We start from the raw sequence: 18382 nt of genomic DNA, 5'->3' as shown, positions 1-18382 counted from the left end.
ATTTGTAGCTGGACACTCTCTCCACTTCCTCCCCGTTGATGTGCAGTGGTAAATGTACATCCTGCTTCTTCCTGAAATCCATTATTAGTTCTTTTGTTTTTTTGATGTTAAGTGTCAGATTATTTTCTGTGCACCACTCTGTCAGCCTCTGTACCTCCTATAGGCAAAAATATTATCATTTAATCTTTTCTTATTTACTATTTTAAATTCTGGGACAACAAATGAAACTCCAACCCTATTATTGCTTTTGATGTGTATACATTATTACATTACATTACTGGCATTTTGGCAGATGCTCTTATACAGAGTGACATACAGCTGATTAGACTAAGCAGGAGACAATCCTCCCCTGGAGCAATGCAGGGTTAAGGGCCTTGCTCAAGGGCCCAACGGCTGTGCGGATGTTATTGTGGCTACACCAGGATTAGAACCACCGACCTTGCGTGTCCCCGTCATTTACCTTAACCACTACGCTACATGCCTCCCCTGTATATTTGAACAAATCCATAACACTTATTTCCTATGTAAGTGTTTACTAAATGTGCACTACTGAGAATCAATCACTTTATTCACCAAGTAGTTTTCACATACAAGGAATTTGCTGTGGTATGTGGGTGCATGCAGACAACATAAAGAATAATACAAAAAATAGAAACATAGATAAAAAATAAAGTGGAATGTAAATGTAAATAAAAATAAATAAAAATAAATAATAATAATAATAATAATAATAATAATAATAATAATATTTACAATAGAAGATGATGCTGAAATGTGAAATGTGTGAACAGTATGTGAAACACTGTTCAAATCTTTTCCTTTTATTCTCTCTAAGAATTCAAACTCAGCTATAATTTCTGGAAAAAAACCATGGGGAAACCGCCAGAAAAGGAACTGTTGGACTTATCTTCTTCTCCCTAATCTCTATTTGTCTTGTTTTTTTTATTATCAATGACCCACCCAAAGCTCTTTATCTTTGTTCTTTCTTTTTCCCAACAAGGCTCTAGTGTACTCTGAGTTGGATGCTGATTGCTATGACCTTGTAAATTTAATACAAATAATAATACAATAATTTAAATAAAGTTGTGTTCTTCTTAGATTCAGTGGTGCTTCTCCCATCTCCACTTGCAATGCTGCTACTGGGGTTGTTTTAATTGCACCACAACATAATCTTAATGCCTGATATTGTGTTACATCCAACAACTGTCTGCTGCAGATCCATATACTACACACCCGTAATCAAAAACAGATCTGATTAAACTTACATATATAGCAGCCATTGCTGTTCTTTCTGTACCCCATTCAGTTCCTGTACCCCAAACACCTCATCACATTCAATACCTTCTTACATTTATCGATTATCTTTTGTATGTGGACTGCCCACGTTAATCTCTCATCAAACCAAATACCTAAAAATATGTAAAATTTTACTCTTTCTGACTATTTCCTTTATAATCTTAGATTTAATTGGCTCCCTATCTTCTTCCTTGTAAAAAATAGTGATTTTGTTTTCTCAACTGAAAATGTAAACCCTTACTTCAATGACCAATCTTCAACTTTGCTAATAGCCTCTCGCAGCTTCTTCACTATAAACTCTAAATTTCTTCCTCTTTTCCACATTGCACCATCATCAGCATAAATTGACACTCCAATATTTTTATCTATATCATTAATCATAACAGAAAACAATAAAGGACTAATTATACTTCCTTGTGGAGTATCATTTTCCAAGATGTATTTCTTTGAATAATTACTTCCTACTCTAACTTGAATTGCTCTATCACTTAAGAAATCCTTTATCTACATTCTTCCTCTTATTCTTAATTTATCTTATTTCATCAATAATCCTTCTTTCCACAACATATCATACGCCTTTTCCACATCAAAAAAGACTGCTACTACACTCTCTTTATTTATTTGAGCCTTTATTATTTCATGTTCTAAACAAAGCGCTGGGTCTGTAATTCCACTTCCTTTTCTGAACCCACTTTGATATTGTGTCATTAAACCTCTTGTTTCTATATAATATGTTAGTCTTTCATTTATCATCTTTTCCATTATTTTGCATCCATGATAGATGTCAGTGCTATAGGTCTATAATGAATTGGGTTGTTATGATCTGTTCCTGGTTTACAAATAGGTACAATTACTGCTTCCTTCCAAATGGTAGGTAATCTCCCTTCTTCCCACACTTTATTATAAAACTTCTTTTGAAGCTTCACTAAGATGGTACAGCATAATGTAACACATTTTATCTTTGCCAGGTGACTATTCTCTGTAATAGTTGTCTCTCTACCCCTTGTACTTTCGTCACAAATATTGTTTGAGCGGTGCACTTCCAAAAATGTCTCTGCAAGCATTTCCGCCTTCTCCCCATTAGACACAGCTGACCTTTCTCCATTATCTAAAACCGGATATCCATATTCTCTCTTAACCCCATTCATTTTTTTAATCATTCCCCATATATCTCTAACAACTGAGTCACAGAAATTCCTTGATTAAGTTGTGAAAGTTATGAGTTCTTTTCAGAAGTCTGAAGGCTTTATTTCACTGGCTCACCACATTATTTTGTCCACCAAGGTACCATTTTCTCTTTACCCCTACCACCTTTCCTTGGAATGGATTGCTCCACTGCTACCAATACTGCCTCACATATCCTCTGATTTACTATTTTAATACCTTGTCTTGTGTCAATTTTGATCATTTCTTGCTCACTCAACTCCTTAAATTTATCCCAAAAACAACTTCCTTGTGCGACTGAATGTTGATTCAATACCATGTTCAGGTCTGTTTGAATTTTCTCACAAGAGAGTCACTTAATGTCCAATAATGTTGTGGCCCCTTTTACAATTATTTTAATCTTTTCTGTCTTGGTTTTTGCTTGATCAGAACAGTTGATCACACATGCCATAAATAAAATTAACTTATCCATATTCACATCAGCCATTGGCCTTTCTATCTGTCCCACTCTCATTCTATCTCCTAAAGCTTGATCATTTCTCTCTGGTTCTTTTCTTTCCTCTGTTCTTCTCCTTCCTTGTACCTTCTTTACTGCTTCTGCATATGATATGTTGTTTCCTACTTTTACTTGCTGAATTTCTATCGCTTGCTTCCTAACCTCACACCCTCTATATGATACACTATGTGCTCCTCCACAATTGCAGCACTTGACTTCATCCTTCTCTCCACACTCTCCATATTTATGATCTCCTCCACATCTAGCACATCTTTGTTTTCCTTTACAGACTGCAGCAATATGGCCATATTGGCATTTGTAACACTTCAGTGGTGGAGGAACTAAAATGTATCACACTAGAACTCCGAGTAACTTATTGTATCCTACTGAAACCTTTTCAGGTGAAACAGCATCCTGAAACTCCAACATGACAGACAGACTATCCACTTTCTCACCACCTTAAGTCTCTTGATTCCCTTCACCTCTCCACCTCTTATACTTCCTTTCAGGACCTCCAAGTTTTCTTCAACTGGTACACCCATTATTACCCCTCTCAGTAACCTACCTTCTCCCAACATTCGATTATCAATGATAATCCTCAATGCCTTATCTCTCTGTTCTACATTTTTAAAAATGATTAATAGACGTTCATCTCGTATGACCTTTGCCATCTGAATATCCCCAATGTTCTTCTTCAAGGCATTTGCTAATGAAATAAGGCTCACAGTCCCTACTTCATTTCCCTGCTTAAATTTCACCACTACTTTCTATTCTATGCTTATTGCTTTCTTTTTAACGGTACCTGTTTCTTTATCATTCTCCTCTGTGCTTGTATCGTCAAGACCTCTTTTACCATTCCCCACAACCCTCTCCCTGTTTGACACAATTTGTCCTCTGCCTCCACACCATACTGTTTTATTATTCATTTTTTTCCATTCATCTAAATCCATATCTTCTTCTTCCTCGGAATTCCCTCTACTACTACAAACCATCCCGATCCAGTCACAATCCAGTTTATGCACAACCGGCAATAATTATTTTTTATTTTGTTTAGTTTTTAAGAAAAATCTTTTGAAATTGTCGCCTTCCAACCACAATGAACTGCTCCTACCATCTGCCCGTGCATTCAGCATCAACCCCTCCGATGTCACGCACCAGGGAACACGCAAAGCTTTCGAACAACAAGTTTTGCAAAGAAACCTGCGCTTGGTACTTAAGTGGTGTGATAATATTACAGCTCCACATTTCCCAATGTGGCCATATTTGGCACAACACGCCTTGCGTTTGAGCGCACCGCACGTAATATTTAAATATAGGCTTAATAATGTCAAATTTACTTTATTTCAATTCTGTATTTTGCAATCTGTATTTTCCATAAGTGTTCATTCTCCCTACCTTGGACACAAATAAGCCTTCTTTCTGAAAAAGTCAAGTAAGTCTTGTTGTGAAAAAGTAATGTCATAATTTAGGTTGATGTTTCAAAAGCTGCAATATCATTGGGAAACATAATGTCACTGTACAAGGTGCTTTGGACTTACTTGAACTACACTTTTCTTCCGGAACTTACATTTCTTTAGACCCCTAGGTCTAACAAGCCAACAATCCTTTTAAGTAGGTGAAATTTTATTGTTTCACCAAATTTTATTGTTTCATTGTTTATTGTTTCAATCAAGGCTGATTGAATTTCAAAAATATTAAGTTGTCCACACAATTCTGCAGTCAAGTCCAAGATATATTGAATGCAGTCCCAGAGAAACCTATGTAGTGTTTTGTTTCAGACATGTTATCTTCCATATTATGTACAGTAATTTCACCAGGAAATTCTAAACAAAAATAAATTGAAATGATTTGAAGACATAATAATATATAGAGTTATTATAGTATTAATAACACTATTTCCCCAAAAGTAGTGTTCACCAAATTTGTGCATTGAAATCAGCAAGTTCACACAACACAATGCTTTGAGTTCACATAACAGCATTTTATTTTTATGCTGGGTTGACAATTTTTCCCATGAACAGTATACTTTTGGTTTCACGACTGAGCAGGAAAACCATGAAAGGATGATCAAATTTCAAGATGCGCACAGGAGAAGGTAAAGTCCTTTCCGATACTTCCACTCCTGTTACTGCAGCCGCTGTTGCTCCAGCCTCGTCCACATCCAAGGAAGCCTTGTGCATAACCTAGCAAAACAACACAAACAGCCTGCTTGTGAATAACCTAACACAAACAGCATGCTTGTGAATAACCTAGCAAAACAACACAAACAGCCTGCTTGTGTATAACCTAGCAAACAACACAAACAGCCTGCTTGTGTATAACCTAGCAAAACAACACAAACAGCATGCTTGTGAATAACTTAGCAAATCAACATAAAGAACATGCTTGTGAATAACCTAGCAAAACAACACAAACAGCCTGCTTGTGTATAACCTAGCAAAACAACACAAACAGCCTGCTTGTGTATAACCTAGCAAAACAACACAAACAGCCTGCTTGTGAAATACACCGACAAATGGAATGCACTCTGTATACCAGATAAAAGCAGCCACCTTACTCTTACAGTATAGTCAAATTTAGTTTGTGAAATTTTGCAGTACAAGAAAGGGTTTATGCCTCCGTTTTTTTAATGAAGTTAATGGACTTAAATAAATAACATCTTCATGCTGGCCCTATATTTTTGACAGAGCATCAGATTTTTTTGTACCTTAGACACATACAAATCCGTTGTCTCTGATATTCCAGTGAGGTCTGCAGTATCCCCAAATATGTCAGTGATTCCCATTTCAGAAAGGATTTTTTCGAGTTGATACGAGGTTTTAAGGGACAGTTTTGGAACAAACACTTGGTACTTCCTGTGAAGGTAACAACAGTTGTATAATTAAGCAGAATATAATTCAGTGTAACCTTCCGTAGCTTGACACTACAAAACATAAAACATGTCCATGTCCCAGATATCAGTGTATTCTTTGAGCCAGAAGAATCATTGGAAAGAGTAGAAAATAACAACATTATATAAAAACAGTTACTGTGCGTCCTACATATGAAAAAAAATCTTTTTTTTTTACAAACTCCACTCTATAAATACATATCTAGAATTTTTCCAGCTATGGTAACAAGGATATAACTAATTAGAACAAGAACTATGAACAGGAACTGGCAGAAACAGAATTTTTTGTTGTTGCTGCCCTTTCAGTGAAATCTCCTTTTCAATCATTGCCTGGATTGAAGCACACATTGAAAAACTGCTTGCTCTTGTCCTGTTTTCACCTCTAGCAGTTGTTTTCTTAAGTTTAACATTCTGAAATGTGCTGTCGCTAAATAATTTTTCCAAACTGAGTGAAGACATTTCCCCATATGGGAACAACATATGTTGCAGGTTCACATTATAAATGCACTTTACACTTGATTTAAAATAGCCTACTTCTTCTCCACTGATCCGATCCATTTCTTCAAATGGTTTTTGCAGACCACTTCCTCCAGACCCTGCAATCCTTTCTCTGGAAGGACCAGCATCATTGAGACAGACTCATTATAATGCAGCTGGAGAACGTGAGTGGAGATGCCTTCATCATGATAAATATAAAAACCGCCCTCTTCATACATCATCGGAACAGAAACGGTTGTTTTATCATCAACATGAAAGTCGTGTTCCTTGGTTGCTTTGGGATCAAATGGAATCTCCCATTTACCTGCAGGTATGAAAGGCATCACAGTAAATGTGTTATTTTAAATATTTTTACAAGACAGCCACCAAACCTGCAAAGAAGACCGGAATTCATTATTTATGTTATTATATATTTTGTGAATAATTATTTTTGTCAGTTAAAACATTAACTGTTCCCCAGGTACTGTGCATGAATTGCCAGGTATTGACAGATCCATTCTACAAAGACCCATTCTCTATGTAGCCTGTGCCTCACCTTTGAAGTATATGTAGTTGATGATATACATGACTGTCAGCGGATCCACATCCTGAACCAGATCTGTTATTTTACCCTTGGTCTTTTCATTAACATACTTATTGATCTGTTCCTTGGCCTCTTCAGGCTTGCTAAAATCTGTGCTAAAACCCTCTGACTCGTAATAGCGTTTCATGCTCTCCAGGAACTCAGGACGTGGCTTGAAGTTTTGTCCAATGAAGAGTGCATTCCCGAGCGACAGGTCTATGTCCGTTTTCTTGTTGAGGTTGTGATGGATGTGTTGGAAGGCCTGGTTCACTTCCTCTGTGGTGATTTCTGTGCTGTTGAAGCCCAGACCTTCAAAGAGCTGCTGGTGCGTCTTCCCTCTGGCCCCGACGGACAGAGCAGCCAGGGCCACAGACACACTCAGCGGGGAGAAGAAGACGTTCTTGGACTGAGAATCGGGCTGGGCGGAGATGTGCTTGTACAGACGAAAAGCAAAGTCCAGGTTCTCCTGGTATATCTTCAGGCTTCCATTGGCAGAAATGCTGACGTCGTTATTGCCATGGTGACTGTGATCATGGCCAGGGCGACACTGGACAGTGGACCAAAGCAGCACCAGCGCAGCACACAAACTCAGGAGCACCCTCATCCTGGTATCTATCAAAATATACATCAGAAACATGCATGCTTAAAGGAGCACTGTCATGCTTATTTAAATTGAGATTATTTGGATAAATGCTTAAATTATGTGTGTAGGACTTTTAAAAGTCAGTGTAGCCATTTCTTAAATATGGAGCAACACTTCTAAGGGCATTTGACCATCCATAAACCAGTCTCTGCATTGAAGGGTCGAGGTTGAACCTTCTGGAAAACACAGGCTGGAGATTGAAGCCGAACACGTCCACTGACATCATTGGACATGTTTGCCCTTAGACATTTTGGCCCATGTTTAGGAAACGGCCACACTGACAGTGATTTTAGGAATGCCTACATAAATAATTTAAGCATTTAATCCAAATCTCAATTGAAAGAAGCGTGACAGTGTGCCTTTTTGAGATTATACAAAAGAAAAAGCAAGATTATACGAACGGTGGACAAGACCAGTCACTCTCTCTCTCTCTCGCACACACACACAAACACACACACACACACACACACACACACACAGGTATGTCTTCATGCTTCATTGCAGTGGTGATCATGGCCTTTCCAACAGGAATGTCAGTGCAACACGCAAATGCAGCAGGGTCCTCATCTTCATAGCTACCTTAGACAAATGTTTGTAACTGCAGATACAGTATAATAACCTAAGGACAATAATCAGCATTGTATTGTATTGTATTACTACGACTGAAGGTGAAGCCCTGAGTAACAATGATTCATTTGTCACCATTTCCACTGTCGGCCACCAGAGGCCACCTGCTTCCCTCCCTTTCCTCATGTTTCCCAGTCTCATCTGCATTCATTGTTCATCATTATTAGATAAATATGCACCACATATTTATTTAGAAACATGTAAAAATTTGATTGAAATAAAATTTGTACTCACCTCACGCCAGTTAATGACACCGTCTCTGTCCCCATGGCTGAATTTATATATGATGTCCAGTTTGATAAGGCATCAGACTTTGAACTAAGTGGTTTAAAAAATAACATCACATATTGGATTTGCGTAATCATTAGCCAACAAACAGAAATGCCCTGAGTTCGCCCTGGTAAAAATGAGTGGTTATACAATTTTACAAATAAAAGTGGCCATACAAAAACTATGTAAATAATATATATTTGAAAAAGCATGTCATGAAATATATGAAGAGAACATAAATTAAGCCCTATTCAGCATTATACTCACTGCATCCAAGGAACTGGAATTTGTTCTGCTGATACCAGTTTAAATTACGCATTTGTCATGGTTACGTGAATCAGAAGTAAAACTTTGAACTCTGTTGGCCTTAAAAACTATGCAATGTTGGCTTTGTGCAATCTTTTTAACAAGCAATGTTAACAAGGATATCACTGGAATAATCAAACAAAATAATTGGCATGAATCTCTGGTTTGGAAATGTTGCCCTTTGAGTCAAATCTCCCTCATGAGCATCTGCTGGACCAAAGCAGACATTTAAAAAACTGCTTGCATTTGCACTTGACCTGTTTTCATTACCAGTATGTCTTTAGTTCTAATAAGGGCTTTTGCAAACAGATGAAATAAATAAAATCCTCGCCTTGTTAATGCATTTATTATTTTAGTGTCCAAACACATATATTACAACATGAATAGCAATTTCTACCAAGGTTTTGTTTTTAGTATCTGTGTGTGGGTGTCCTGGCTGTTCGGCCCCTCTACAAATGAATAACAAATGAGCACAGGTTAGTTGGCACATGTTATGGGGTTGGTCGGCACAATATTATATACAATATTATAGTATATTAAATACTATAGTTACAAAGAATGAACCAACCAATAGAAACATTTTTCAACATTTACAACATTTACTAATCTCAGAAGTTTTTGCTCAATTGTCAAAACACAGACACATCTGTCCACCTGTTCAAAATATGCATTCTGCATTCATATCTTTGAGGGAAATGTATAGTAGTATCCATGAAAGAATATGCCATATCAATTAAAAGAGTACTCCGCTCTACAACCAACCCCTTCCAGGGTTTTGTCTCAATCAATCAACCTTGCATCTTCCGACATTCCGAATACAGCTTGTCGATCTACGTTTTAAAAAAACTACGAACTAGGTCAGTAGGACATTCACATTGTAATGTAATCATTACTAGACTTGGCGATCGCAAGCAAGCAAGGTAGTCTAATTATAACTATCAGTGAGTGGCCTGTAGCGTAGTGGTTAAGGTACATGCCTGGGCAACGCAAGTTAGATGGTTCTAAACCCAGTGTAGCCACAATAAGATCTAGCCCAGCTGTTGGTATGCATATGCAATTCATTTCTGCAGCTGGTAGTTCCGTTTTGCATAGTTTTGGTAGTTTCATGATTATTCACCCCCTTGTCTTTATAGCCAAAGTGTATTATGTGGGCATGTCTCAGTGCGGTTACCCTGTTTCAATCAATCAATCCAGAGCCTCCAATGAAAGGCAAAATACTTCTTACCTCCCTGACCCTGGATCGGTTTTTCAGCCATATGCATAGATGGAACAAATATACACTCACCAAGTACTTTTAATTTATTACACCTACTTATTTGTCAGCTTCTCTGTTTTCTGTTTCCTGATATTCAAGCGTTTTTGCCTCTTCTTTCCCTCTGTGACCACCATATCTGTTTTCTGTTCCATTCACTCTCATTCATTTGTTTCATCTGTGCCTCTTTCCTGTCGCAGTGCTCACTCATATTCAAGCTACAACCTTCCCCCCTGAATGCTCCAAGTGTGATGGAGGGGCTGGGCGGAGAGCCAGATGCGACCGAGGGTGAAACCCTCCTCAACGAACACGCGGGCGTGCTCGTCACTAAATCCCCCAGGGTAACAGGAAATGAGGATATGCAGACACTAGAAGGACTTTCTCCTTTGTTTGATGATTTCTTTAAGGAACAGAAAAGAAGCCAAAAACGGCTAAGTGAAAATAAAACTACCCTTTAAAAAACAGGGCGAATGACCCAACCAAAAGCAGTGCCAAACAATTATGCACCGGCGGTCACAAACCGAGGAGAGAAAATAAAAATACAACCTAGCGATAAAAACTAGGCAAGAAAATAAAACCTCGAGTCGCAGCTCGGGACCAAAACACAAACCAAAATACATACCGGAGGACACCGTTCTCCAACCACTGGCTCACACGAGCCCAAAAAAACAAAACCTTTGAGGAAGATGTCAGGGAAAGAAACACCAGCTGAACACCTTCCTTACCTTCTCTGAATTACTCTCTAGTTATAGAGACTAGAGACCACACACTAGTACGATACCTGACTCTCAGTGGCAGACCTGTGCGTTACCGGCTTAGTGCAATCGCGAACAGTTGAACACCAAAGCACTGAAGGATAGTCAGTGCCGGTCTTAAATACCCTTAAGGGAGGTAATTCCCCTGGTGCTAATGAGGAACAGGTGGAGCCAATGATCTCAGGCCCTCTGGTGGTCACAGTGGGAATAACCTCCCACCATGACACCAAGGTGGCTAGTTCGTCATACCCTCTATCCTGAGTGTGTCCCTGCAACTCCGACCGTAGCTTTTCGACCCATTTCTGTACTTTTTAAAGATATTTTTTTTAGGCCTTTTTCAGCTTTATTGGACAGTATATAGTATAGAGAGACAGGAAGAATGGGAGCGAGAGAGAGGGGAAGACATGCAACAAATGTCGGACGGTCGGATTCGAACCGCCGACGTCGCGGCTCACAATGAGCATGCGGTCAGTGCTCTACAGGCTGCGCCACCGAGACACCCCACGTTTCTGTACTTTTACTTTTGTTTCTGGATTTTGTTTGTGTATACTTAACCCGCTTGATTATGTTTTGGATTATCCCGATACACCTGTTTGCTGGAATTCTGACCCATTGCCTGGTCTTTCTATTACAAACTACTTGATCCCTGATGTATCTGTTTGCTGGCTATTGACCCTCACATGTCTGACCTGCTACTTTAGAATAAATACTCATATTATCAAGAATCGTACGCCTTGGTCTCGCATCTGGGTCGCCTGTTCTTCAGACATGATAGAACAATCTGGCCTGAATGGACCCAGTGAGCCCGACCCCTGCCATGGAGGCGCTGAGACTCCAGGGGCGATTCGCTCTCTCAACCGTAAGGTGAATGCTATGCTCCACCAGATGGCTGCACTGACTATTTCCCTGGCAAACTACCACGTCTCCACGCCTCCACCGATACCTGCTCCAGAACGGGTCCGATCCCATCCAGAGCCCCACCTTCCACCACTGGAGCGCTACGACGGTGAACCCAAGATATGTGCCTTCGTCTGTGTGGACTGCCTTCCTGTTTTTTAATTCTGCCTGTCATCTGACCACTCTTCTGCATACCCTGTATGTACCCATCTGCCCGGATTTTGACCATTACCTGTTTCTGGATTGCATTTTGGATCTGCCCTGTGTCATTAAATCTGCTATTTTCCTGTTACCCCTGAGTCTGCACTTGTTTCCTCTGTCCCCCAAACTTGACAGAACAAACTAGCCAGTATGGAACCAGCGGACTCCAGGTTTGACCCAGTCTGGAACAGATCACTGCCCAGCCTGCAGTGCCCCAGGCCAAGCTCCTTGGACCACGCCATGTCCAACTTCTTGATCCATCCCGAGCCCAGTCTTCTGCTTAATTCCTGTCCCAGCTTCCAGAACCACGCCAGGTCCAGCTTCCAGCTTCCGCTTCTGCTCCTCCGAGACCCAGATTCAGATTCAGCATTATTGTTGCATGTTCATCATATTCACATGTAAAAAAAGAGCAAAAATGTCCTCTATGCACGGGCGCTCACAGCCGCTGGTCTTCTGAGCTGCCTTACGACTCTTTGTATTACTCTGCGGCTGTGAGCAGCGCAGTTCCTGTAGCATGCTGTGATACAGCCAGTTAGAACACTTTTGGTTTTGCCTCTGTAGAAAGCATATGCTGGGCCCCATGGCAAACTTCTTGAGTCTTCTCAGGGGGAAGAGGCGTTGTTGGGCCTTCTTCACCACCTGATCAGCATGAGTGTCCCATTTTAGGTAATCCGTGATGTTGATGGCAAGGAACCTAAACTGGCCCACTCTCTCCACAGCAGCACCTCCAATTGTGATGGGGGCCAACTCCGTCTTCCTCCCCCTCCTGATGTCCACCACTAGCTCGTTGATTTTGGCCACGTTGAGCGAGAGGTTGTTTTCCTCGTTCCACTGTGCCAGGTTGTCGACCTCCCTCCTTTAAGCCGTCTCGTCCCCATCGGTGATCAAGCCCACCACAGTTGTATCATCAGCGAACTTGACCACCAGGTTTGACTGATGTGTGGCCACACAATCATGTGTGTACAGGGAATACAGGGGGGGGCTCAGAACACAGCCCTGAGGAGCTCCTGTGTTCAGAGTCAGAGGAGCAGAGGTGATGGAGTCCATCCTCACTACCTGTCGCCGGTCAGTCAGGAAATCCAGGATGAGATTGCACAGCTCAGGGGTGGAAACCTAGGTTGTTGAGTTTAATAACCTGTTTGGAGGGGATTATTGTGTTGAATGCTGAACATCTAAATCCATATCGTCTTCTTCCTCTGAATTCCCTCTACTACTACAAACCATCCCGATCCAGTCACAATCCAGTTTATGCACAACTGGCAATTTTGTTTAGTTTTTAAGAAAAATATTTTGAAATTGTTGCCTTCCAACCACAATGAGTAACCCGGAACTGCTCCTACCATCTGCCCGCGCATTCAGCATCAACCCCTCTGATGTCACGCACCAGGGAACACGCAAAGCTTTCGAACGAGTTTGGCAAAGAAACCTGCGCTTGGTACTTAGTGGTGTGATAATATTACAGCTCCACATTTCCCAATATGGCTATATTTGGCACAACAGCCTTGCGTTTGAGCGCACCGCACATAACATTTAAATATAGGCTTAATAATGTCAAATTTACTTTATTTCAATTCTGTATTTTGCAATCTGTATTTTCCATAAGTGTTCATTCTCCCTACCTTGGACACAAATAAGCCTTCTTTCTGAAAAAGTCCAGTAAGTCTTGTTATGAAAAAGTAATGTCATAATTTAGGTTGAGGTTTCAAAAGTTGAAATATCATTGGGAAACATAATGTCACTGTGCAAGGTGCTTTGGACTTACTTGAACTACACTTTTCTTCCTGAACTTACATTTCTTTAGACCCCTAGGTCTAACAAGCCAACAATCGTATTCAGTAGGAAAAATTTTATTGTTTCACCAAAGGTTATTCAAGGCTGATTGAATTTCAAAAATATTAAGTTGTCCACACAATTCTGCAGTGAAGTCCAAGATATATTGAATGCAGTCCCAGAGAAACCTATGTTGTGTTTTGTTTCAGACATGTTATCTTCCATATTGTGTACAGTAATTTCACCAGGAAATTCAAAACAATAAGTTACGGTTTGCAGAGATGGATACGACACAACTATGCTAACTATGTCATTTCAATTTATTAGACTGGTTCTAATAAATTGAAATGATTTGAAGACATAATAGTAATTTATAGTATTAATTATAATAGTAATAACACTATTTCCCCAAAAGTAGTGTTTACCGAATTTGTGCATTGAAATCAGCAAGTTTACACAACACAATGCTTTGAGTTCATAAAACAGCATTTTATTTTTATGCTGGGTTGACAATTTTTCCCATGAACAGTATACTTCTGGTTTCACGACTGAGCAGGAAAACCATGAAAGGACGATCAAATTTCAAGATGCGCACACGAGAAGGTGAAGTCCTTTGCGATACTTCCACTCCTGTTGCTGCAGCCGCTGTTGCTCCAGCCTCGTCCACATCCAAGGAAGCCTTGTGCATAACCTAGCAAAACAACACAAACAGCCTGCTTGTGAATAACCTAGCAAAACAACACAAACAGCCTGCTTGTGAATAACCTAGCAAATCAAAACAAACAGCCTGCTTGTGCATAACCTAGCAAAACAACACAAACAGCCTGCTTGTGAATAACCTAGCAAAACAAACAGCCTGCTTGTGAATAACCTAGCAAATCAACACAAACAGCCTGCTTGTGAATAACCTAGCAAAACAACACAAACAGCCTGCTTGTGAATAACCTAGCAAAACAACACAAACAGCCTGCTTGTGTATAACCTAGCAAAACAGCACAAACAGCCTGCTTATGAATAACCTAGCAAAACAGCACAAACTGCCTGCTTGTGAAATACACCGACAAATGGAATGCACTCTGTATACCAGATAAAAGCAGCCACCTTACTCTTACAGTATAGTCAAATTTAGTTTGTGAAATTTTGCAGTACAAGAAAGGGTTTTTGCCTCAGTTTTTTTAATTAAGTTAATGGACTTAAATAAATAACATCTTCATGCTGGCCCTATATTTTTGACAGAGCATCAGATTTTTTTGTACCTTAGACACATACAAATCCGTTGTCTCTGATATTCCAGTGAGGTCTGCAGTATCCCCAAATATGTCAGTGATTCCCATTTCAGAAAGGATTTTTTCGAGTTGATACGAGGTTTTAAGGGACAGTTTTGGAACAAATACTTGGTACTTCCTGTGAAGGTAACAACAGTTGTATAATTAAGCAGAATATAATTCAGTGTAACCTTCAGTAGCTTGACACTACAAAACATAAAACATGTCCATGTCCCAGATATCAGTGTATTCTTTGAGCCAGAAGAATCATTGGAAAGAGTAGAAAATAACAACATTATATAAAAACAGTTACTGTGCGTCCTCCATATGACTTTTTTTTTTTTACAAACTCCACTCTATATTACATTTTACAGTTTGAAAAAATACATATCTAGAATTTTTCCAGCTATGGTAACAAGGATATAACTAATTAGAACAAAAACTATGAACAGGAACTGGCAGAAACTGACAATTTTTTGTTGCTGCCCTTTCAGTGAAAGGTCTCCTTTTCAATCATTGCCTGGATTGAAGCACACATTGAAAAACTGCTTGCTCTTGTCCTGTTTTCACCTCTAGCAGTTGTTTTCTTAAATTTAAGATTCTGAAATGTGCTGTCGCTAAATACTTTTTCCAAACTGAGTGAAGAAGTTGACATTTTCCCATATGGGAACAACATATGTTGCAGGTTCCCCTTTGTAAATGCACTTTACACTTGATTTAAAATAGCCTACTTCTTCTCCACTGATCTGATCCATTTCCTCAAATGGTTTTTGCAGACCACTTCCTCCAGACCCTGCAATCCTTTCTCTGGAAGCACCAGCATCATTGAGACAGACTCATTATAATGCAGCTGGAGAACGTGAGTGGAGATGTCTTCATCATGATAAATATAAAAACCGCCCTCCTCATACATCATCGGAACAGAAACGGTTGTTTTATCATCAACATGAAAGTCGTGTTCCTTGGTTGCTTTGGGATCAAATGGAATCTCCCATTTACCTGCAGGTATGAAAGGCATCACAGTAAATGTGTTATTTTAAATATTTTTACAAGACAGCCACCAAACCTGCAAAGAAGACCGGAATTCATTATTTATGTTATTATATATTTTGTGAATAATTATTTTTGTCAGTTAAAACATTAACTGTTCCCCAGGTACTGTGCATAAATTAAATGTGAATAAATCAAAAACAAAACAGTGGAATTCTAGAAAGGCATCTCTCGTTAGCCAGGTATTGACAGATCAATTCTGCAAAGACCCATTCTCTATGTAGCCTGTGCCTCACCTTTGAAGTATATGTAGTTGATGATATACATGACTGTCAGTGGATCCACATCCTGAACCAGATCTGATATTTTACCCTTGGTCTTTTCATTGACATACTTATTGATCTGTTCCTTGGCCTCTTCCGGCTTGCTGAAGTCGGTGCTGAAACCCTCTGACTCGTAATAGCGTTTCATGCTCTCCAGGAACTCAGGACGTGGCTTGAAGTCTCGTCCAATGAAGAGTGCATTCCCGAGCGACAGGTCTACGTCTGTTTTCTCGTTGAGGTTGTGATGGATGTGTTGGAAGGCCTGGTTCACTTCCTCTGTGGTGACTTCTGTGCTGTTGAAGCCCAGACCTTCAAAGAGCTGCAGGTGTGTCTTCCCTCTGGCCCCCACGGACAGAGCAGCCAGGGCCACGGACACGCTCAGCGGGGAGAAGAAGACATTCTTGGACTGAGAATCGGGCTGGGCGGAGATGTGCTTGTACAGACGGAAAGCAAAGTCTAGGTTCTCCTGGAATATCTTCAGGCTTCCATCGGCAGAATTGTTATTGCCATGGTGACTGTAATCACCGTTATGGTGACTGTGATCACCGTTATGGTGATTACACTGGACAGTGGACCAAAGCAGCACCAGCGCAGCACACAAACTCAGGAGCACCCTCATCCTTGTATCTATCAAAATATACATCAGAAATGCTTAAATTATGTGTGTAGGACTTTTAAAAGTCAGTGTAGCCATTTTCTAAATATGGAGCAACACTTCTAGGGGCATTTGACGATCCATAAACCAGTCTCTGCGTTCAAGGGTCAAGGTTGAGCGCCCGTTACTTTCTGGGAAACACAGGCTGGAGATTGAAGCCGAACACGTCCACTGACATCATTGGACACGTTTGCCCTTAGACGTTTTGGCCCATGTTTAGGAAACGGCCACACTGACAGTGATTTTAGGAGTGCCTACATAAATAATTTAAGCATTTAATCCAAATCTCAACTGAAACAAGCGTGATAGTGTGGCTTTAAACAAGCAATAAAGTCAGTTTTCGTTGCATTTACAGTTTGTGCTTTGTGAGATTATACAAAAAAAAGCAAGATTATACGAAAGGTGGACAAGACCAGTCACTCTCTCTCTCTCTCGCACACACACACACACACACACACAAACACACACACACACACACAAACACACACACAGGTATGTCTTCATGCTTCATTGCAGTGGTGATCATGGCCTTTCCAACAGGAATGTCAGTGCAACACGCAAATGCAGCAGGGTCCTCATCTTCATAGCTACCATAGACAAATGTTTGTAACTGCAGATACAGTATAATAACCTAAGGACAATAATCAGCATTGTATTGTATTGTATTACTACGACTGAAGGTGAAGCCCTGAGTAACAATGATTCATTTGTCACCATTTCCACTGTCGGCCACCAGAGGCCACCAGCTTCCCTCCCTTTCCTCATGTTTCCCAGTCTCATCTGCATTCATTGTTCATCATTATTAGATAAATATGCACCACATATTTATTTAGAAACATGTAAAAATTTGATTGAAACAAAACTTGTACTCACCTCACGCCAGTTAAGGACACTGTCTCTGTCCCCATGGCTGAATTTATATATGATGTCCAGTTTGATAAGGCATCAGACTTTGAACTAAGTGGTTTAAAAAATAACATCACATATTGGATTTGCGTAATCATTAGCCAACAAACAGAAATGCCCTGAGTTCGCCCTGGTAAAAATAACATTATTCTTTTCACTGGGATTAGTGATTATATAATTTTACAAATAAAAGTGGCCATACAAAAACTAAATAATATATATTTGAAAAAGCATGTCATGAAATATACAAAGAGGGCATACATTAAGGTAGTTGTGGTTTGCATAGTTTTGATATTTTCACGATTATTCACCCCCTTTTCTTTATAGCCAGTTTTCTAAAAATGTGATGTTTAAAAGTGTATTATTTAGGCATGTCTCAGTGCGGTTACCCTTCTTCAATCAATCAATCCAGAACCTCCAATGACAGGCAAAATACTTCTCACCTCCCTGACCCTGGATCAGTTTTTCAGCCATATGCATAGATGGAACTAATATAGGTAACACTTTATAATAAGGATCCCTTATAAGTCATTTATAAGTTACTAGTTCATGATGAACTAATCATTAACAAATTATTTAAATACATTTGTGAGTAATTAATAAATCAGATGTTCGT

General features: G+C 39.7%; 2 protein-coding genes across 2 annotated transcripts; both read right to left on the bottom strand.

Annotated features, from left to right (window-relative positions):
* Window positions 1-4916: 4916 nt before the first annotated feature.
* Window positions 4917-8416, bottom strand: LOC133140710 (alpha-1-antitrypsin-like). The gene is made up of 4 exons (XM_061260847.1): window positions 6880-8416; window positions 6381-6648; window positions 5664-5811; window positions 4917-5139 (listed from the first exon to the last, which is right to left on the bottom strand). The coding sequence occupies exons 1-4, from the start codon at window positions 7541-7543 to the stop codon at window positions 4945-4947; spliced, it is 1275 nt and encodes a 424-aa protein (XP_061116831.1). The 5' UTR covers window positions 7544-8416; the 3' UTR covers window positions 4917-4944.
* A 5679-nt stretch (window positions 8417-14095) lies between these two features.
* LOC133140839 (alpha-1-antitrypsin-like) lies at window positions 14096-17727 on the bottom strand. Its single transcript, XM_061261085.1, has 4 exons — window positions 16179-17727; window positions 15624-15891; window positions 14884-15031; window positions 14096-14318 (listed from the first exon to the last, which is right to left on the bottom strand). Exons 1-4 carry the CDS (start codon window positions 16846-16848, stop codon window positions 14124-14126), a joined length of 1281 nt encoding a protein of 426 aa, XP_061117069.1. The 5' UTR covers window positions 16849-17727; the 3' UTR covers window positions 14096-14123.
* Between the last annotated feature and the right edge of the window lie 655 nt (window positions 17728-18382).

The sequence above is a fragment of the Conger conger genome, chromosome 11 (genome assembly GCF_963514075.1).
Source record: "Conger conger chromosome 11, fConCon1.1, whole genome shotgun sequence".
Classification (NCBI taxonomy): Eukaryota; Metazoa; Chordata; class Actinopteri; order Anguilliformes; family Congridae; genus Conger; species Conger conger.
Note: the sequence above shows the minus strand (reverse complement) of the source record. Positions and strands in the feature narration are given on the sequence as shown.

Excerpts from the sequence above, each read along its gene's own strand:
- LOC133140710 (XM_061260847.1), bottom strand. The coding sequence starts at position 7,543 with ATGTTTCTGATGTATATTTTGATAGATACCAGGATGAGGGTGCTCCTG. Across the intron at positions 5,812-6,380 it reads ATCGGATCAGTGGAGAAGAA|GAAGTACCAAGTGTTTGTTC; the intron begins GTAGGCTATTTT and ends TTACCTTCACAG. Across the intron at positions 5,140-5,663 it reads CGGATTTGTATGTGTCTAAG|GTTATGCACAAGGCTTCCTT; the intron begins GTACAAAAAAAT and ends TTGTTTTGCTAG.
- LOC133140839 (XM_061261085.1), bottom strand. The coding sequence starts at position 16,848 with ATGTATATTTTGATAGATACAAGGATGAGGGTGCTCCTGAGTTTGTGT. Across the intron at positions 15,892-16,178 it reads CAACTACATATACTTCAAAG|GTAAATGGGAGATTCCATTT; the intron begins GTGAGGCACAGG and ends TCATACCTGCAG. Across the intron at positions 15,032-15,623 it reads ATCAGATCAGTGGAGAAGAA|GAAGTACCAAGTATTTGTTC; the intron begins GTAGGCTATTTT and ends TTACCTTCACAG.